Consider the following 23,154-nt stretch of genomic DNA (forward strand, 5'->3'; position numbering starts at 1 on the left):
TAATAATAATTTCTTGTCACTGCTCTTTGGTTGGCTGTCGCATGGATATTCTTATGGTTTTTGTTGATGTTTACCTTCATCAAGAACGGTTATCTTTTGTATAGGATAATATAAAAGTATTATACATTGAAATGTCGATTATTCGTATAATATCGCTTTCCATTGGGGAAAAATAAATTGCATCGTGGTGGTGTCATCATCGCGATGATTTCATGCTTTCCTTCCTAACTCAGTAGCAAATTTTTCCTCTCAAATGTAAACTAAATGTTATGTTATTGTAACATTCGTTGTGCCAAATATAGGTGATCTGATTCATTAATAGGCCTAATCACATTTGTGGAAGCCATGCTTGTTCTGATTTAGTCGTCTGGTATATTTACATTTGAATATAAAAGACTGTTAATCCTTGGTCTGGGATGCGAGGCCTAGAGCTCGCCGTTCTGTGTTTGATTATCGGGTTTAGGGGAGAAATAACAGCTGTTCCAGTGATGGGACTACGAGATCTATAACATCAATCAATGATCTCTTGCCAGTCTTCGGTAGAGTTGGAAAGTCATGAAAATGTTGCTGGTCAGTATTGAAGCTATATGTTCAGTATTATGGATTATGTTCGCTTTTTACGCGCACAGGAGCGTTTCATTTGACGTGGTTACAGTAATGAACTGATGACTATTCCTTAACTCTTTATTTACCCACAAGTCAACAGTTTTAAATTGGTTGAGTTAGTCTGGGATGTAGAGTTCATTGGTTGAAGGCTGCTGTAAGGAATATAATTGCAGAGGTCTTGCTTCAGTCGTCCCTGACCCCTAATCGGTTTGGACATGCCGTGGGTCCGGGTTTGGTCGCTGCACATCACCTCGCTGCACTGCAGAGACGAAAAGATTGACACAACGCGGTCCTGGAGCGCCACACGCCTATTGTCCACACTGCAAAAATAAAGACATTCTCTTGAAAGCAAAGCAAGACACATGCTTCATTGCAGTCATATTTAAATTCTTACTTCAACACCCCACCCCCCCTCACACGCACACACGCGCGCGCGCCCACACCTCATGGTAGGGGTATGATTCTGACTATCAAATAAGGTTGGTCAGTATGCTTGCCATGTCAGTTTTCACTGTTTGACTTCTGACTTTAGAAGGAATTAAGAAACGGATATTTTATTTTGCCAACGTCAACTTTATTATTTTCGGGGGGGGGGTTGTCATGCATGAAAAATAAACATATTGATTTTGGGGAATAAAAATTACAATAAATAAATAAATAACAGATAATATGCTATAAATACCATCATATTTCTATCATTTGTTTTTCAATATATAATGTCATAATGTAAATATAAGCAGATCTGGTCTCCCTATACACTACCCAGGCAGGTTTTTTTTTTTTTTTTTTTTTTAAACCATACTAGCATGTTACTATAACAATCATTCCACATATCATGAATAAAACGCGTAAACAAACAGGCAGCGGTGCAGAGCGATATGGAGGGGATGCCCCAGGCACAGAGCCCCCCCTTTATTCGGGCTCCTGGCTGTCCCGGTGCACCAGCTGATCAAAGCCCAAGTAAGGGGTAATATTTCTCACTTTATTGCCGGAGTCACAGCGTGTCTGTATAGCCGGCGATCACACACTCTGCCCACGGTAACTCGGTTAATGTATCGTAGCTCTATAGGATGACTTCATGCGAAAAATACAGTAAAACACTCACTCTCTTAATATTAAAAACAAGGCATTTGCTTTAAATTACTTCAAATCTGCCTGCAGTCTAATTATAAAACGAACTATTAAACTACTTTTAGGAATTAAGCATCCAGCCTATATCAACAAACAAACAAACGAAACGAGATAAGCTAATAATACACATTTTAAAAAGTCCTAATGGTTTAAAAAAATATTTATATATTAGTCAAATTAACATTATGGCTAATTTTAGATGATTTTCAAAAGATTGGATTCTGAAAACTAGCGCGTTAAATATACTAATAAGGCGTACTTAATTTTTATTTTTTAAATATTTATTTACATATCACCTGCCACATCACAGGCTGTGAACTTATTTTCCTAAACGCATTGATCATGACGTGAACAACAGAAATGTTTGTCTAGACGTTTTTCCTTTTGACAAATTTCAAATGAATCGTTTATGCACTTGGCTGAGATTTGACCTGCAAGACAGTTTTTGTTAGGCTATGCTATATTTCTGAGAATTTGTATCATATCTATTAGCCACTAAGGGAACATGAACGGGTTGATTCAATCGCTCGCTTTTTATGTTTGTTATTCGAAAACGATTCTACACTAAGAGCATGCGTAATGCAGCGAGTGCAGTTTGACAGGCATTTGGTCTCCCAGCGGTGAGTAATTTTTCGATCGATAGCTCCCTCTAGCACTGCCCCATCTCCAAACTCGCCGTTTTTTCCATTCGGTCAGAAGTCCACCTGACGATGCAACTAATTGAAAGCTTTGTTCCCATCATGGATGAGTCAGCGTGTCAAATTATCAGTTCGCTAACGAAATGGATACATTTGTAATTATGATCTTGTATTTAAATATTGAAGAAACTTCCCTAGTAGAATAGACCTGAAATATAGAAGTTTAATTTTTTCACAAGTTCCACCCAAAGTGCAAAGCAGATTTTGTTAATAAAACTTGAATATGAGATTTTTTATAAACGAACGAAGGTCACTTTTAGGTTATTATCAAAAATTACATTTATGGAGTTTATAAAAGTATTTGCGAATGATTTTAACTGTTAACATGTAATAATAATAATCACTTGTGAGAAAATTATTATTATTATTATTATTATTATTATTATTATTATTATTATTATTTCAGTAATAAAAATAAGTTTTATCTTCTAATAATGTGATAATAGGCCTATACACTAAATATGGCCGAAATAAACTGAAATCTGGTGGTGTAAAGAAAAATAGTAGAATTAAAAGATTATTGTAGAATGTTCATTTTGTTTTTATTTTTTACGTTTATCTCTCAATTCGCATCATTGCAGTCGAAATATCCAGTGGATTAGCATGCTCTTCAAACTGGGAGAAAAGACTAGTTTAAAAAAGAGACAGGAGAGGGGTGGTGGGCGCATATAGGCGACTGCAAAAGATGGAGTGTGTTCATCTTTGATCTGTTATTCTTCGTGAAACAACACATGTCATCCAAGGGTCCCACAGTCAAAGAGGAGCGCTCCCTAGACGCTCATCGGCAGCTGTTTCTGTGTGTTGTAGGCCTTTTGCTTCCATGGCGTGGACCAGTCCCACTATGCCGTTACATGAGAAGTGGCCCATATGCACAAAGTTGCGTGGTATTGATTCCAGATTCCAGAACGTTTGCACAATATACGCTGACAGGATGTAAATAGCTAAGATTGTGAGGTTGAGGGGCGTGTGTGTGTGTCTGTGTGTGTGTGTGTGTGTATGTATGTGTGTGTGTGTGTGTGTGTGTGTGTGTGTGTGTGAGAGAGAGAGTTAGAGAGAGAGAGTTGGAATAACCGAGTCAATTTATGGTGGTGAATGGTGTCAGTGTCACACAAGAAGGCAAAGGTTCAAGAGGGTTGAAATGAGATTAGGATCCGGTTCGTGTCCTTTAATGATATTGAAATATTACACTGATACAGATATTCGCTGTGAAATTGTCAAATTAGGTTAATGTGCATAAAGAAAAAAAAAAAACATTTCATATTAGAAAATAATTATTGTACAGAAAAATATAGCAATAATATTACACATTGAACACATTTTTAATATTATAAAACATAAAAAATAAGGTGGGTTATAGAAAGATTTAACGAAATTATTATCCATCTAAACAAGGAAACAAACCCATACAATCTGAAATTGTTCTAAATTCAGTAGCCCTACCCTATTTTTTATTTGCAGTGAAATGTATCTATTAGCCACATGTACTTGAAGAACACAATGTATATTGCTTAAAATCAGAAGAACGGACTTAACAGATGTACAAAAAACCATGAGGTGTTTGGGCCATTAGAGGCTGCTGAGGTGATCTAACATCCTGTAAAGTTTAGAGCCTTCTTGTCTTTCACTTTCTCTCGTTTAACAAAGGACCAAAGGAGGGTGTAGTTCTTACGTGTCTTTGCGTTGATTGAATGACGAAATTTAAAAGATTAAACAAATTCTCTGCGTACATTTCTTAAATTGAATATAAAGAACATCTTTAAAAGTTGGTTTTTAAAGCTGCTTTAACTTGCATTATTGTTTAAAATAGAATGGCTATACATTTGATTTAAAATCTATAGAAGAAATGAACTCTTCGCTTTAAAGTTCTCGCCATGGACAAGTGAACGTATGGTCTTATACATCAAAATGCGTAATTATTTTATGGCATATTTCGTGAAGGTTTCAGGAAACATTCTATAAGTTGTCTTGATAGTTACATGTCAGATACAATAAAAATGTAAATCATATTATGATTGCGCTGTTATTCGATATAAAATTAATAAATAAAAAAGTAGCAATGCATAGGCTATTCCAGAGTAAGCATCCTTTTCTTTTTAAATAATAAACGCAACCACACACAATTACACAGCAGCTTTCACAGCATGACGTATCCTGAATATCTTAAAGTAAACTATTTACACATCTACCTATGCATAAACATTTCTTAAATTATCAGATATGTACCTTATCAAATGCTTCTCTCGTTCCTCGGATCCACCAGAATGGACGAATTTTGTATAATGACGAGATCAATTAAAAATAACATTTAAGAAGACTTTCGAATACCAATGTCTGTTTTCTGACTCTCCGCATTAACTAAGATATGACAGTTTCTGGGATTTTTGACAATTGGTGTCTTCTGTTCCCTATAAATAGCGCGGAGTGTGCCGGTGAAGCAGCGAGTGGATAGCTAATGGTTACTTGAACGGAAAGCCGCTGATTGGCCTCGGCCCGGAGTGACGTCAGGAGACTGTGAATAAGGCTGGCTCGTGTGCTTTCAGGAACATGCAGAACACCGGAGGCTGTTCGGGGATCGTCATCAGTCCTGCAACGAGATGTTACGCGCATTCTGTTCACACTAGCATCTTTCACCTCTTCTGTCTTACCGAGGAAACAGCTCACGCTACTGAGGGAGACGCACTTTTCAAAGCGTTTGGCCATTGCATCTTTCAGAGGGACGTAAACAGTGGATACGTGGACATGGTAAAGTGCACTCTTGTGTCTCTGGGCTCGCGTGTCTCGTGTGCTAGTTCCGTCCAAGACTGGTTGCATTAGATGCTTGTTTATAAAAAGACTTTAATGCACAACATCATCAATGCTACACTTTGTTGTTGGCAACGGCGACTTGCTTTTTCCGCAATGAAATCCTTGTCGTTGTAGACAACGAGCAGTTGGTGTTTTGAAAGATTTCTCTATGCTGGCTTTATTTATGTATCATAAAATTTGGCAAGGAAGAGGATGAGAAATAATGACTGACAACTGAAGCACTAGGCTACCTCATGAGAAGATCCTCTTTTATCATCTTGATTTTGGACCGCTACAGGTCCATCCAAATGCACAGCAGTGGTGAATATAATTAAAACTTCTTGATCTTTTCCTTTCGAACCTGTTCGCAAAGACTGACTTGGAGCATCCTTTAGCATTACAACACTTTCCCTTCTCTCTTTGGAAAGAGAGAAAAACAGGAGCAGACTCTCAGGTTGTGGACACCACGGCAGTAACTGTGGGAGCACATCCAAAGACAATGGTCCACTGTGCGGGCTGCGAGAGGCCTATATTGGACAGGTTTCTCCTTAATGTTCTGGATAGAGCATGGCACATCAAGTGCGTACAATGCTGCGAGTGCAAATGTAACCTAACAGAGAAATGTTTCTCTCGAGAAGGAAAACTGTATTGCAAAAACGACTTCTTTAGGTAAGTCCCTTGCGTGAGTTCGACTCATAAATATTACGTTTTTCTTCTGTAGGTCTATTATTGTGATAGATGGAATTATAATCATTTATAGTAGCCTTAATAATATGAGCTTCAGAGACACTGGTATAGATGTCCACAAGAACAATAAAATAAGTTGGCAATATTTTTAAACATCAACATACAGATATAACCGGTTGTTTTACGGCTATGGACAGATGATGATGATGATGATTATGATGATTATTATTATTATTATTATTTTGCGTACTTTACCGTTCATAGGTTACATATAATTTCATAGGTTACATACCGTTCATAGGTTACATAAAATTATAAAGTTAATTTTCAGTTAATTGAGAAGAAGCTTAAAACAGCATCATGCCTCAAATATAATAAATCATTAATTTCTCAAACACTCAAAAATATTTACAGTGCTACTTAAATTTAGTGAATTTCTGCATTAAACTTAAACTCAAAAGGTTGTTAAAGCTTTACAAATCCAAAATATGTATGCAATTTTGCTTGATTTCATTAGAATTTAGGACTTAAATTCACACTAACATGAAGTGTGATCTTAAGTACTGTCAACACGACCGACTTGTTTGATTCTTTGATTTGGACGCCCATTAATTAAATGCTTGTTAATTTGAATTGTTATGCAAAATGGCGAGCAGGTACACTAATAGTCTGTGTACTCGTCCGCAGCAAGGGTTTTGAAGGAAATCACACTTTGTTTACAACGAATGGAAGCCAGGGAAGCCGCAGGGATCAATGCTTTGCCAGGGTAGTTGAAAGTGTAAGGGGGCCCAGTGTCAGGCTGTCTGCACAGCCCCGTGTGTGTCTGCTGTGGTTCGAGTTAAGATGTGATAAGTGGATTTGAATAATAAACGACTTTGAGATGGAAACCCTCAGACAATGTAATCACAGACTCAGAATCAACAATATGTACAGAGAACCACAATACACATTATTGGTCACAATTAAGTGGTGAGTATTTACTGCAGTGGTGTTTTTTTACTGGAAGAGTGTACATGGGGAATTATTATGCACATTAAAATACATGCAAAATAATTATAATTTTAAGTATTATAAATATAATTTTATTTAGGCCTACAAAAGAAAAAAGTGTACTAAAACCTACATTTTAACTTACAATAGAACAAATAATAATCGTGATAAATATTATTCCAAAAATTACAGTGATGATAATATTAAACATTTACGAAAACCCTTTTATTATACACTTTAATATAAACAATGCTATTCTACTAATTTAGTTTGGTTTTGAACTTTATATATTTAACTGTTGTTTTACGGTGTTATAGTGACCTTTTTAATGTTTCGTGGTCTGTTTGCAGGCGCTTTGGAACAAAATGCGCGGGTTGTGCTCAGGGGATCTCGCCGAACGACTTGGTCCGGAGGGCACGGAGCAAAGTGTTTCATCTGAACTGCTTCACATGCATGATGTGTAACAAGCAACTATCCACGGGCGAGGAATTGTACATCATAGATGAAAATAAATTTGTCTGTAAAGATGATTATTTAAGCAACGCGAACGGAAAAGACACCAACCTCCTTTCAGGTGAGTAAAATGAATCGAATGATAAAAAATATTTTGCACACTGCAAGCTCCCATTGTTTTGCACATATTACCTCGCTTTATCAATAATACTTAAATTATTCGATACTTTACATTAATATAAATCTAAAAAAAAAACACGAAACTATATGACTAATAAAAATGTGCTGTTGTGAATTCCTTTAATTAACATAATGACTCACACACACACACACGCACAAAAATCTGTTCAAAAAAACGTAAAGAAATCATGTATACTGTGTAATGCATGTTTTGAAAAGCATTATTATTATTTTTCCAGTTTCCATATGAAATGAAATACAGATTTTGCTGCATTCATTTTGTGGCCTATTGCTAGCTAGCCAGCTTATATTTTCTAATAATCTCTTTCACTGCTCAAGACTATAGTGCATTTTGACAGTTCCGTCAGCTAAATATTTCTTTGTTCTTTCTTTGTTTATTCGTTTCTTTTGTTTGATTAAATTTTGTGTTTCTTTCTTTTTAGTTTTTTCTTTGTGTTTATTTATTTATTTCACATTCCATTGTTTAGTGTCTAACACTTATCTGGTCCCCATGTCTAATTCTGAGGTTTTTATTTCGACCCCCTGTTTCCGACGGCCCTTCTTTCCCCATTCAGTTACAGCTTGCAGTGATCCTAGTTTATCGCCAGATTCACAAGACCAGCTACAGGACGATGTCAAGGATGCGGAAATGGCAAACTTATCGGACAAAGAAACGGGTAACAATGAAAACGATGACCAGAACCTCGGAGGCAAACGGAGAGGACCGCGTACCACCATTAAAGCAAAGCAACTGGAGACACTGAAAGCGGCGTTCGCGGCGACCCCCAAACCAACCAGACACATCAGGGAGCAATTGGCACAGGAAACGGGGCTCAACATGCGAGTTATTCAGGTAAATTTACACATTATTGCAAATAAACTAATAGTAACAAACTATATTTACTAGTAACATATAACTGCTATTTTGCTGCTAGTATTTTTGAGGACAGTGAGACAGTATGTGGTTCTTAGACATCTTGTGCAAATGTATCTTCTTGGATGAAATAGAAAAAAGCAGACACGCGCCTTCACTGTGCCTCTTCTTTCCAATCCTTGAGGCAATACTATCTGAATTAAAATGAGGACACTTTTGTTTGCTGGCACCTGTAAATATTTGGAAGTAACATTTATATGGTTAGGCTTTTTATACATGACTTGAGAGATGGAGAGGCACGCCAGCTGGCATAAGACTAGTGAGAACGATGGGAGTCTTGGCAATGGAGCGCCATCACGTTTTGCGACCACATTTAGACATGCTGTGACGGTTCTCAGTCAAGTGGAAACGCATAAATCTGTCCCTGTGTCTGTCAAAGTACCTCATACCAGGTGGTTTTCTGCGAGAAATTGAGAATCGATCCTTGCTTTTTTGTCGAGTGAACGGCTGAACAATGAGAGTCCAGCCAAGGCGCGCAGTACACTGGCGAATGTGCGCCCTCATTTACGCACGATATGGGATTTGTCAGCATCGTTTTAAAGAGCCTCATCTTGGTCTTTTTTTTTTTTTTTTGGAGTAAGAGATCCGATAAGAACACAGAAAAAGCATCATCATCGTTAAAAGCCTCAAAGTAGATTGTTGCTGTTGGGATTAAGTATTAAAATAAGACTGAACGGGGATGAAGTCTTAAAATAAGACTGGGAAGGGGTTGAGATTAATACAGTGGCGAGGTTGGATATTTAAGACCGTCAGAGTAAACTATAATTAGCTAAAGGTATTCAAGGGTGGATATATAGATTACGAAATAATAACTGCACAGAGCCGGTTAATATATCGGTAACCACCCTCCTATTAAGTATTAATTAGAGATGTGAAGTCCCCGCTGCTGCCCCCTCAGTCGGAGTAAATGGAGGGTTAAAAGATCATTAAAGTGAGGTTAGATCCGACTCTCTAACGGTAACGATAATTACGTGTAATCTTGTCACTACAATACGAATGTGTTCAGTCACTTCACAGGCCTACCTCAGTTGACTGTGAAGAGTGCTCTGAACCAATAAAAAATTTGGGAACTTGACATGTAAACATTAGGCAATAGTGTCAAACTGTTAGATTTTCAAGTCAAGTCAAGTCACCTTTATTTATATAGCGCTTTAAACAAAATACATTGCGTCAAAGCAACTGAACAACATTCATTAGGAAAACAGTGTGTCAATAATGCAAAATGATAGTTAAAGGCAGTTCATCATTGAATTCAGTGATGTCATCTCTGTTCAGTTAAATAGTGTCTGTGCATTTATTTGCAATCAAGTCAACGATATATACTCACTGTAAAACAATAATAATGTAATAAAATACAAAGTGCAATTGCTGACTTAAATGTTCAATTCAAAATGGTGCCAAAGGCCATTTGCATTTCTGACTTGAATTTCTAATAAATGAAACTGAGTCGACTCTCTCAAAACTGTAAAATTCTAACACAATTTAAGCAATGCAGAAATTGTATCAGTATCTTACATAAATATGTGAATATGATTTATATATATATATATATATATATATATATATATATATATATATATATATATATATATATATATATATATATATCGTGAAACTGCATACAGCCTACAATACACAGTTATTGTTTTTACCATTCTAATTAATTGTTGTGACGTACTCAATATCACTCTGACACTGTTCTATAAACTATTACTGATTTTAGAACAAAATGTTGATAAGATGTTAATAGATTCCCGTTTTCTGTTTCTGTTTCTGTCCATGTGCACTAGGTATGGTTTCAGAACCGGCGGTCCAAAGAGCGGCGCATGAAACAGCTGAGCGCGCTCGGCGCGAGGAGACACGCGTTCTTCCGGAGTCCGAGAAGAATGCGAACGCTCGTGGACAGACTCGAGCCTGGAGAATTAATTCCAAACGGCCCGTTTTCATACTATGGAGGTAAGATATAACAGCGTATTGTAGACTTATCCATCTCAAACGCTTGTCTGAAATAGCTATTCTTTCTCGCGCTGGTTTCATTCGTTACGCATCAGAAGTGAAAATGGTTGAATTACGCGACGAATACACGTTTTTTGTTTTTCTTGTTTTTCCTTTTGTGTTTTAAATATTTAAATGGTTTGCAAATATAAATTTTGGTTTAGACTGGGCTACTGAACGTGGAAAATGTAGCTATCTACTGGCAAATTTTTCATGTTAGCCATGTATTTGACGCTCAAATGCTTTGATATTGTCAAAAAATTGATTGATAGTCGTTGTGTTGCTCTTTGAATAACTTTTGACAGCTGCTTGGCCGTTTCGTTGATTTACTTGATTTTGATTTTGAGCCACAATAGCGAGCCTGTTCCGGCATTATACGTGTGTCGACATTGTTTAATTGTTTTATTCAGTCTAGTTTTATATTACACACATATGTATATATACATTAATATTGCATATCAATGATTGTATGGCTGCTATGGGGAAGACCGGGGCCTTTTGAATCAAAGTTCTATTACACACATGTGTATTTTTAGATTAAGATCAGTTAAAACAAATGTTGATTTCAAAACCTATAAGAACCTCTTAAATTAATATGAAATTCCTTTTTGTGAATTTGGTTATTCCAACTAAAATCCCAATATTACATATTTCTGCTGTAGCTGTTGGGTAAACAAGTGCAATAATGAAAACATAGTATAAAACTGTCTGTCAAAAATAAACTTTCCCTCAAAAAACATAAGCTTAAGTACAAATTATATTTCCCCTATATTTTCATAATCTGCTAGGGTCTTCTCTATATGCATAAAAAGGCATATCAATATCATATCAATAACAGCTTTGTTATATAGGTATTCAGCCGCTCAAAGCCAAGCTTTGCAAAGCTTTGTTCTTCCCTTGTTCTTGCAAAGCTTTGTTCTTCCCACCCAACTACATTTGTGATTTCAGTGTAACATGTTCTGTGATTAATGTGGCATATTGAGATTTGTTCCAAAGAACGACAGACTACATATTCAAAATTAAATTGTCTCCTGCTCTTTGTTTCTAAATCTAAACCAAAATTCTTGTATTCTTTGTGTATCTGCAGATTATCAGAGTGAGTACTACGTTCCAGGAGGGAATTACGACTTTTTTCCCCAAGGCCCCCCATCTTCGCAGGCCCAGACTCCTGTAGATCTCCCTTTTGTTCCATCAGCAGGACCCACCGGTACCCCACTAGGGGGCATGGACCACCCTATCCCTGGCCACCATCCGTCCAGTGAAGTACAGCGATTTTCAGACATCATGTCTCACCACCCAGGGGATTCACCCAGTCCAGAGCCAGGGATACCTGGACCCCTACACAGTATGTCCTCAGATGTTTTTGGACCCAGTCAGTCCTTTACATCCCTCTCCCTCAACGGCAGTGGATACAGCAACCACCTCTCCCACCCTCCATCAGAAATGAATGAGGGCACGGTCTGGTAGCTTCTGTGAATGGACATTTCGGCAGAGAGAAATTACGGAGAAGGGAGGGGGGAACAGGGACACTGGCCGCACATTCTGTTTATCATTTTTGTGATAAATCCCCTCACCCCCTTTTTCCATGTCATAAATGTGGTGGGACAGCTCACAGAGAGAGCAGCAGAGGGCAGCATGGGCATTGACATTTCCCTTCTTGAACTCGTTGTGTTGATGTTCTGTTTCCTTCTTTCTTTGTTTATCCCAAGTCCAAACTCGAGAAGAGAAAGAATTGATACTGTTGACCCATTTGCTGAATGAACTCTATGAGCTACGAGGCCCAGTGTAGCAGCATCCCTCCAAAAGCTCAATGCGTACCACCGGTTAAACCGCCGCACTAAAAACAGCGATAGCGTCAAAGACTTGTCAGCTTTACAGAGAAACACCCAAGGCGGCTGATCTAACGCTAACCTGCAATGTTGACTCCAGGAAAGATCTAAGCCGTCAGACTAATTTATTTATTCGAAAACTCCTCAGACCTCCTTGCCTTTCAAGGCTCTGCCATACTGACACTTAAACAACCTTTTCGACACTAAACATGTTTCTGAAGGCCAGGGAGAAAATGTTTTTTTTTCTCTCGTTCTGGACAAATCCTGTTTTTGTTTCCCAAGAATTCCACCAAATCTGAAGAAGTTAGCCTTCAAAAGGCAAAATGTTAAAATGTGTATGGATGGTGAACCCTTTATTAAACGGAAGAGAACTTGAAATGTTGATATATGAAGTCTACCTTCTAAAATTATTTTAACAAGGGTCTGAAAGGGACATAGAACAGTCAACTGTTTACGTAATATATTTAATTCAGGAGTTAAAAGTATCAACCATGATTTAAAACCTCTTGATCCAGAAAAAAAAAAGTTCCAAGCAACCAACCAAACTTTTGTATTGATTTTATTTATATTGTATGATGAAAACAAGTTTGCTGGGGTTGAGGTTCACTGTGCTAGTTTGTACAAAATGTTGTTTACAAAAAAACCTGGAAAAAAAATCAAGTAGACAGTTGCCAAATAAAAACATAGCACAAATACTGTAAAAGTGCTTTGCACCATTATCTGCAGAACGTGTTGAAACAAAGTGTAAGTGTTTAAAAAACAATGAGAAGTATTGACTTCTTAATTTTTTTAGTCTGCTGAAAAAAAAACATTCATAAATTGTTAATATAACATACTTAGACCTACAAGTTTTATTTTTGTGTCTTTAAAGGAAGATCCAAACTATTGAAATTGATGGTCAAATGTGCAGCAGGCAGCTGCTACTTTCTTTAAATATCAGATTCTCATGGTATGTCTTTTATTGTTCTAATAAACCTAAGCTTACGTGACCTCCAGTGCATATTAGACCATTCACTGTATAAATACAACATGTTGAACAAATTTGTGAGTTTTTAATAAAATTAGAAAATATGGAATTCAGATGATAGGTGCTTTTCCTTGGACTAGCTGAGCATCTTAACACAGGTGCAAGGGAATTTTCCATGTCTTGAGATGCTCATTTTAGCATTTGGAGGCTGGTTTCTGAGAAAGAGTGGCTGAGAATAGCACTGTGAAACATTAGCATCTCCCAGGATGAACTTGACATGGTGGAGGACACCACATAACCCTCACAGCATTTGATAATATTCCCATAACATCATTTACTCAGCAAACAAATGATTGGCTAAATCAATTTTTTTATGTGCTTATGTTGTACCTTTTATACTCTGAGATACAACTTACTGTGAATGGAAATGCCACGTCTTTGCTGATGAGAGTGAGGTTTGCTTTCACTGCTAAACCTTTCAGGGCATGTAGTCACAAGCTGAGAATATTTAAACTGATGACTTTTCTGATGCTCTTATCTCTTCATTTTCATAATCCAAAAGAAAAAAAATATTTGTAATTTTTATAGCACCTATTTGACAGTGACTATATCAAAAAGTGACAGTATTTTTGTGTATTCATTATTGTTTTTATACCAGCATCATAAATTAATTAATTCATTTATTTTTATTTAATTTATTATTATTTTTTATTTTTTTTTGTGGGGGGGGGGGTGACTTTCAGTGGGGAGTGTATGTGGGGGAAATACTTCACAGGTACAGAGGCAAGGAAGATGGGCATCAAATTGAGCTTGCTATCTGGGGGAAAAGCCTTTATCTCATTGCAGTGTGTGGTTTTAGTGTGAAGGAGCCCAGCGGTGCCCCTGCTGCACCCAGCACATAATCCACTATGAATTAATCATGGTCCTGAGAGTTAAACAGGCCTGTGGGCCCTCCTGAGCCCAGGGCTTAACCACACCGCTGACTCCATGCTCTGTCACCCAGGAGGCCAAAGCTCTTTAAATTCAAATCTCATATTGATTGAACATCGACTATTGGTTCGCCCTGACCTTGTCGACATATTAAATATAAATGTTTGGACTGTTTTTAAATCTTGCGAGCAGGATTTGAATACAGACATGCAACCCACTAATGTCATAATTTTGATGTGATGGTGGTTGTCAGTTGGAGGTGATAGGTTTATGTAACTTAATACACACAGGATGTGTATTTCATGCATAGTTAATTAACTAAAGGACTTCTCTGTGTGCTGTTTTTATTGATTACAAAGCTAATCAACAAATACACTGCATATGGTCTTGTAAAATTTTGTAAAAAAAAAAAAAACAAATCTACTTCACTTATTCAGTTCTTACTATCAATCATCTTAATGCACATAGCACAAAACTAGTGACATACAATGAGCATTTTAACTGATTTTCATTCTTTCAAAGATGTAAGACACAACATAATCAAGAATAGTGTGATCATCCATCTATAGCCAAGGGTTTTTCCAACATAAGCTCACTAGAAATACTTTTTTGTTGTTGTTGTTCACCGCAAAAGTCCAAAAATGTACCTATATGCATGCAGTTCACTGCAGTTTCCATCCGAAATAACACCAATGGCAGTAAAACACAAACTTGTTTCATAATATTATAATATTTTGCAAATATGTATTTTAGTGAGTACTTTTTTAGATCTCAAACTGATTGATTTAAAGACTGTGCTTTGTGTCAGAAAGACAGACAAATAGAGAATTTTGAATATACTTAAGGATAAACGTAGCATGTCAAGAATTCAAATGTTAGATTTCCAAAAATCTAGTCAGTTTAAGAATTTGTGCTATTAAGTAACAATTAAGATTTTTGTATTTAACCATTAAATGGATTTATGAGTTTGCTAGAGTAAAACAGAAATTGTAACTGATGAAGAAATCACTTATTCTAGAATCAAACATAAACACTAACATGTGTAAATCATTTAATTTTAAGTGTTTATTTTTGGTTATCAGGAAAAGAAAAAAAAATACAATATGAAAGATAATAATCAGAATGCAGAATAAATCAGACATCTTTTTGCCCCTTTGAGATATAAATTTTCCATATCAAATGAGTGAGGGAAGATAAACACTAATGAGATTACAAAGACTTTATTACTTTAGTGTGTTAAAGTGTGGCATATCATATTTGTTAGGCTATATACTATGCTGGGCCTGTTAAGTTATACTGCACAGATAATTATTTATATTTTCTATTTAACCCTAAATCTATTTTCACAAGGAAAGTTTGTACATTAATAAAGGAAAGTAAAAGTAAACAGTACCATCACTTTCACAGCATAATTGGTTGGCTTCACAATCAAGATCTCATTAAATCTAGAACTAGTTTCAAAATTGTGTCTAATTTATGACAAACTCAAATCCTGATGATATAGAGACAGAATCTGCAGACCATACTAACAATGACTTTGAGTGACTGTTTGATTTTTAAGCATAAAAGACTGTCCTATTTTTTGTTTGTACATTTTGACCTATATAATGCATCGCTATTCAAATGTGAAAGTCCCATTTTTAAGATTTTTTTTTTAGCAAATTGTTGATCAGCAAAATAATATTTTGATAAACATTAACGATTAATAGTTTGATGGTTGATAAAAATAACACACCAGATTCCAGGTTTATCCACAAGTCTACATTTCACAAAGCAGAATAAGCAGTGGGTCTATAGTCAGATGTATTTCTAAAACGTCTTGGAAGGGACTCTGAAATGGGCAGAAGTCACCCACAAAATATTTGGCCTTTTCACTGGAAAACCACCAGCATGGATATTTTTCACATTTTTAAACATTCATTCCAATTAAAGCGGCCTTGTGCGAGTGCAGCCATGCGCCGCTGTTATTCAATTCCATTAAAATGGATGAAGCAGTGGCATGCAACCATGCAGTAAACAGGAATTAAAACTACAGGCAAGATGACAGATTACAGAACAAATTGAGTGGTCTATGCTGAATGTGCACGTCTTTTTTATTGTATCTTCCCTGTGTGTTGTAGGATATGTGCATGCAGGTATTACAACATCCGCTCAGATCCATACAGCCCTATTGTACCTCAAGGGCACCTTCATACTATTAATTAATTACTGTTTTAATTATTGAATAAACAAAATGTCAATAAATATATTATAACATTCACTATTAATATAGTGGAGGTTAGAAAAATATATTTATTGATATTTTGTTTATTCAAGAATTAAAACAATTCTTTATGATATTTTATAATTAAATGCTAATTAATGCATGGTCAAAATATTCAACTCGGCTCTGACTGAACTTCCAGTAGATGGAGTAGCCATGCAATTAATTAAAAACAAAAGCTGGAAACAATTAATCAGCTTGGAATCCCCCTCTTCTTTATAGACCTTATTATGAGGACGACTGGATAAGAGAGATCTTTGAAATGTAATTTATGAATTCTTAGGATGCAGAAGCCAGAAATATGAATGTTTTAAGTTTTACTCGAACAATTCCTGGTTTTTGTGGCGCTATTAAGAAGAAAATCTCCCAAAGCAATGGTAGATGTGACGGAAAATGATTCGACAACCATTCATGCCCTTAGCTCTTCTGTCCACATGTGTTACCCAAGGTCACCACACAATGGCACTGTCCACACCTCTGTTAAGGGAACAATACAGAGTACTATGTGATAATCATTGCCCTTAATTTACAGTAAAATAGTCTTATTTGGAATAGTGTTTGTTTATTTCAATTACAGATATTAGGCAAGAGATGTGCCACTCCAGCATGTGATCACATGGACTTATGTGCTCCAAGTGGCTGAGGAGAGCTCTGTGAGAAGCACTTGGATGCTTTTTTTGGTCTGTAGGGGAAACAACATGTTCTTGATTTGGGCATCAAGCTGTGTTTAAAAGGATAATGTCAGGCAGGATTTCATTTTACTGCCTTTTCACCTCTGTGTCACAAACAAACAAGTTTTCCTGTCTGCTTGATGAGGTGCCATCACACAGTCATTTAGTTTTTGTCTTGAGAAAAATGTTTAAGTGTTAAATTCAGACCTTGACATGAGAGCAACTTTGCATTAGAGGTTTAAATGCTACTTCTGTTGCATTATTTTCCTCAATCAGATGTTCTTCATTTGGTGTCTTCACTTCGTCAATGTGGCAACTAGAGGAAAAATGAAATGTCAGCCAAAGTAAATGGCTAGACACTTAGAGGCCACAGTGAAGACTGAAACAAACACATTTGAACTGTAACTATTTTCTGGTGTGATAACAGTAATGTGCATTCATGGAAATGAGTGGAGGGACTCACTGTCTAATGATTTTCATACAAGATGCTTTTGGTGCAGCGCAATAAAACACATGAGAATCAACGGTTTGTCACCAGCCTTGTTGTAGAAAGGTCTATATTTATTTATTTGAAAGGAATTAATACTTTTATTCAGCAAGGATGCATTAAAAATATGAGTAAATATGTAACAAAAGATTGCTATTTCAAATACTTTCCATTCATCAAAGAATTCTGAAAGTAGAAATGTACCACGGTTTCTGCAACAAATATTAATCTGCACAACTGTTTTCAATATTGATAATAAGAAATGTTTCTTGAGCAAAAAATAAGCAAATTAGAACGATTTCTGAAGGATGTGACACTGAAGTATGGAGCAGTGACTGCTGAAATTTCAGCTTCGCTATCACAGGAATAAATCACATTTTAAAATATAATAACACAGAAAACGATTTTAAATTGTAATAATATTTCACAACATTTTCTTTTACTGTATCTTTAATAAATTGAATGCAGCCATCGTGCATTGAGTGCACTCGACAACAAAACAATACTGTAAACGGTGGACACAGCCAACAATATCATAATGTTATTTTGGTATTTTATGTTAAGTTTGGTATAACAGTAAATACAAAAAAATAAAAACTTTACACAGTACATGTTATGACAGCACGGACAGCACATGGTCTCTTTCTCCTCTGGGTCTATGAGATAAATCATGATTGATAAGCATCTGGATTCTGGCAGATTTGACCACCCTCTCTCTCTCTCTCTCTCGCTCTCTCTCTCTCTTTCACATTACTAATACACTGCTTTAGTATGTTGTGGCAGCAGAGGCTGTGTCCTTAAGCAGCCAGTTCTGGTTGATGATTTACAGCAAAATTGCTTGTAAATTGAAGAAGAAACTGTTTTGCAGACCTGGCAGCTTTCAAGCCCTGCTCCCATTTGTCACCCAGCATTTCCTTTTGTGTATAGCACAGGAATTAATTAGCTGGTGCCGCCGGAAAAGTTTACGGTCATTATTTATGGGAGATGAAATGTCTTGGACAGAAGCCTCTCTCTGGCCCTCTATTTTTTCCTATGTTGTGGTTGTTTTTAAACTTTTGTCTTGTGACATTAATTTAGATTTTGTCACCTGTAGGTTTTCTCTGACAGGTTAATGCTGGTGTGTCCATAAAAGTGACTCAGTGATTACTGCTGCACGGTGACGTAAAATACTGATGTACTAGTATGTAATGCAGTATGCTGTAAACACACAGACAGCAGCCTGTTCAGCTGAATTCACATTAAATATACACTCTTAAGGTGAGACACTGCAGGCAAAAACACAGTTTTTTCAAGCACCTGTCAATTTTGAAATTTTGGGCTTTTTGGTTTTTCATAAAGTGCTTTTTCAAACTAGTGGAAGGAAAACATCCAAAAGACACTGTTAAGTGTTTCTTTTATAGCACTTTATCTGTTTGTTTCAATAGATTTCAATTACAATACATATCTTTAAAGGCCGTTTTCTCAAAATGAGTTTTTTCTTCAACACTGAGCCATAAATCTCCACTTCAGTAGCACTTACACACACCAAACTTGACATTTTTATTCCTGTCTATATTCTCAAGGTTTTTACAGAGGGATTTGTTCATATATATTTTCCTTGATTATATACAACATTTTATTCCCCCCAAAATTGTGAAAATATATTGTTTTCTGGCTGTTCAAAGTATTTTCTGAATTATGGAGTGACAAAAAAAGATAACCAGAATTCCCTCTGTAAAAACATTTGACTCTAATATGTCAAAAAAATTAAACAAAAAATTTGAAACTGACTTCATCTAGTGTTCAGATTTTTGTACTAGACATTTATGCAAATTAGCACATATTTCATTAAATAATGACTCATTTGCATATTTAAACATAACATTTTTGAAAACTTGTAATACAAAAAATGTTTGCAATAATAAATGTAATCAATCAACTGGGTAAGTAAGGTGATAACTATTAGTTATTTTTTTTGCCCTGTTCACCTGCACTGTCTCGCCTTAAAATTTTTTCCAAAAGCAATGCCACCGAAGAAACATTTTTGGGTTCCCCAAAGAACCTATTGGTAATCAATTCTTACAATTTTTTTTTGCTCAGTCTGAGGAATATTTTAATAATCTAAATAACCTTTAATGATTTTTATTTTATTTTTTTGCAATGGAAAGGTTAAATGTTCTTCATGGGATGCCAATCGTTGATGCCAATAAAGAACCTGCATTTTTAAGATGTGAAAGATTTTCTCGCTACTCTACATGCAATGTTATTTTCCCTATCAAAATCCATTTAAAGCACATTAACCTTGTATGTCATATGTAAACTTCACATTTTTAGCACATTTAGCAATATTCTGCTATAGTAGGCATCAATAAGAAATATTTCATTTCCAGATAGCATCATTTTACATTAGTTAAGCCTGTTTCATTGAACCCTGTGCTGCTTGAATGACAGTCAGTCAATGGGCACAGAGTCAATGGGTACAGCACATGTATACCCACATTTCTACATCTTTATGTCATTTATCACAAGACTAGTTTAGAATTACATCTCTACCCTAACCGTAGCATTTATACGGGCCTTTCGCCTCACGCAGAGGAGCGTAATGTCAGGATGTATATTGTAGCAGCGGATGTGATAATCTGCTCTTCTTTCTCCAAAGCGCCCCCCTTGTGGTGCAGCGTGGAGCCCACAGCATTCCTGATAATCACTCATGCCTCTTTGTAATCAATGCCCACAGAAATAGGATTCCTTTGGCCGATGGCAATTAATACATTTGTGTCCTTTTTTAACACTAGTGAGCTGAGCTTGAAATTACCAGTGACTGGCTTCTCCTCATTTGCATATTTATTGCGGCACGGGGAAAAAAATTCTGAGAAATGATTGATGTGGAGCCTGCCTACTGAATTCCAAACAGCATATTATTATGGGGATGGGGGAAGGCCAGCGTACAGTTGATTAAATTTGAAGACGGTGAGATCGCTTGCCGCTACTTTTTTCCCCTCCTTTTTGTTTCCTCTCCCATTTTTTTCATATCTTCGGTGATGGTGGGTGAAAGAACTAAAAGCATATTTTAATGGATGTTGACAAGAAGTGAGCTAACAAAAGCCCAAGTAAAGGATTTGCTTGAAAAGATTCAATCAAATGTTTGCTGGGATTAATTGTGGGTGGAGGCGGGAGATGGTGGGCTCTGTGTTGGGCTTGAATGAGGTTGATTGTTTCTGGGGTCACCTGCACCGATTCCCTCTGTCATTTTGAGTGATAATTTGGAAATGTCCTATGATTGTAGCTAAAGAGCTAAACCTCTTCAATGCGCCACCCCCCTTTGTCATCCCCATTCTATTGACAGAGTTCTGTTTGTTTGGAGGTGAATGGCGAATGTTAAAAAAGACCCTTACTATTCTAATTGGATCACACCATCTAAATGAAATCATACATCCAGGAATACTGTAAAAGGTTTCTTTGGATATGATAATTTGTGACCTGTTCCATCATTTTGAGTCGTTTTGACAGAAATACTGTATGTTCTGAAATTTATACAATATATGCTGCTTCCTAATGAAATAATTATGTTTCTATTCAAAATTGTTGTTGAATTAATCGTGGCTGTTGTAAAAACTAAAAATTGCCTCTAAATAACTATATATATATATAAAAGTTTCCACCAATATTTTCTCTTCTCTAAAGTTCTTATGTCTAGCAAATGAACGCGTTATAGACACTGAATGACTGTGCTGAGGTAAATGCAATGTCGGGTGACAAGCTGTTTTATTGACGTCTTTCCTGGTTAAAAAAAACTAGTACAATGTTGTTAAGTCCATGGTTTTACCACAGAATTGGGCTATTTTTACTCTGTTGACCCCTATGATTCGATGGAGGGTACCCAGAGGAAAACAGAGGAAAAAACACAGGATTGGGCTAGTTTTGAATAGCATTTGGGATGCTTTTGTTTCACAAACCTGCCAACCCTAGTTGTAAAAAGAAACAGACCATTGTTTTATTATTTCATTAAAGAGCGCCAAAACATCATGGCACTTTTTTTTATTAACATTGCCGTGATTTCAAATATGAAACTTTATCCAATGTGTTTCTCCTCAAATTGCTCATTGCGACTTCCGACTTGCAATGTTAGCGTATTTGTGTAGTAAGTTGATGAAAGTCTATTGTGTGTGTTCGGAGAATCAGGTCTGCTGGCCACGTGCTGGAGGAGCTCTTTTCACCCATAAAACTTACTCAGAAGTGTGCAGCAAAGTCGGATTTGTGCCGGTGAGTGCGTGCGCAGCAAATTGGCAGCTACATCAAATTATTCCCGCATTAAAACCCGCTCGCCGTAATCCATTGCAGGGCCCTGCCGCCCCTCCCCCAACTTGTAACTTTTGTCAACGTAAACTGCAGATTTCATGCTCTGCCATTAATCTGTCGGATTATGGGTGCAGTTCAGGAGGACTTATATTTTAATGAATTCCTTTCCTGGCTTAACTAGAGGGGGGTGGAGTCTGAGAAGGAAGGGAGCCCCGGTTGGACACAGGTTGGTTCCTCATCACTCAACAAACCCCTCAATCGCAAGTGTACATTTGTGAGTGTGCTCAAACATGTGTCCGCCTGCATCTGCGTGAATGCCCCCCACTGTCGGCCCCCTCTCAGCATCTAGAGTGCTGTCACGCAGGGAGATGGTGGAACACTCCATGGTGCTGACACCTCCTCATACATAGACGGCAATAAATTGAATTTCTCAAGGAGCGGCATTTGTAAAACAAGACAAATAATGAATTATTGTTACAGCAGACCTGTTACCCCTTCCCTTCAGATGTGCCTGTGCATATCTGCACTCCTTTTCTGTTTGTTGCCTCCTTGCTTTTTCCATCCATCTAAGTATCTCTCTATCTCTCTCCCCATACTGTGCCTCTCTATCTGCATGCTGTCACAGTTCGCTGTAGTCTCTGTCGCTGTCTGCCACTATCTCTACTGCAAGCCTGCCCTGCCCCATCCCTCCCCATCCCTCCTTAACCACTGTCCCAGTCTGTCACTGTATGGCCAAAATGAATTACTTACAAGCCTGAGAGATGCGAATGTGGGAACAGTGGCTTATCTTGCTGTCTGCCTTTGAGCCACTCATTAAAATACCCGGTTACCAAATTCTCATTTTCTCTAGCCAAACACTGGGCTGTTCTTAACACATTAGTAACAGGAAATGGTTCTACTGAATCCCAAATAGCATATCAAAGTGCAGTCACACTATACATTGAGACACGTGCTGCGTATGACCTACAAATTCCCATAGCAAAAAGAAAAGTGTTGCAAGAAACTGGGGTCAATTGTATAATATAATCTAATAACAAATTCTATCCACTTTTCATGTTTGTATTATTTAAATATTTTAAAGAAAACAATTATATAAAATATAATATTTTAAACATTATTAGTAGTAATTTGTTAAGTAGTATTTTAAAAAAGCATAAAAGCACATCATATCCTTTGTGGGCTTATTTCACATGCTCAAAGCCCACCTTTATTATCGAGGACTACTGGAATGGGAGGAGAAAAAAACTGAAGGAATTCACACAGCTTATTTT

The 23,154-nt window shown here is 36.7% G+C and overlaps 1 protein-coding gene and 1 long non-coding RNA gene across 2 annotated transcripts; one reads left to right on the plus strand and one right to left on the minus strand.

The window, feature by feature from the left end:
* Nucleotides 1–670: 670 nt before the first annotated feature.
* On the minus strand, nt 671–4,831 carry LOC132123237 (uncharacterized). Its single transcript, XR_009426475.1, has 2 exons — nt 4,659–4,831; nt 671–926 (listed from the first exon to the last, which is right to left on the minus strand). It is a non-coding gene; the product is annotated as an uncharacterized LOC132123237 (long non-coding RNA).
* A 139-nt stretch (nt 4,832–4,970) lies between these two features.
* On the plus strand, nt 4,971–13,620 carry LOC132123607 (LIM/homeobox protein Lhx1-like). The gene is made up of 5 exons (XM_059534360.1): nt 4,971–5,888; nt 7,247–7,470; nt 8,105–8,382; nt 10,254–10,419; nt 11,546–13,620. The coding sequence occupies exons 1-5, from the start codon at nt 5,719–5,721 to the stop codon at nt 11,923–11,925; spliced, it is 1,218 nt and encodes a 405-aa protein (XP_059390343.1). The 5' UTR covers nt 4,971–5,718; the 3' UTR covers nt 11,926–13,620.
* Nucleotides 13,621–23,154: the final 9,534 nt, after the last annotated feature.

This window comes from Carassius carassius, chromosome 41 (genome assembly GCF_963082965.1).
Source record: "Carassius carassius chromosome 41, fCarCar2.1, whole genome shotgun sequence".
NCBI classification, from domain to species: Eukaryota; Metazoa; Chordata; class Actinopteri; order Cypriniformes; family Cyprinidae; genus Carassius; species Carassius carassius.

Bases quoted from the DNA above. Each gene is read 5' to 3' on its own strand.
- LOC132123607 (XM_059534360.1), top strand. From the start codon at position 5,719: ATGGTCCACTGTGCGGGCTGCGAGAGGCCTATATTGGACAGGTTTCTC. The intron at 5,889-7,246 runs GTAAGTCCCTTG...GTCTGTTTGCAG, and splicing joins TGCAAAAACGACTTCTTTAG to GCGCTTTGGAACAAAATGCG. The intron at 10,420-11,545 runs GTAAGATATAAC...GTGTATCTGCAG, and splicing joins CCCGTTTTCATACTATGGAG to ATTATCAGAGTGAGTACTAC.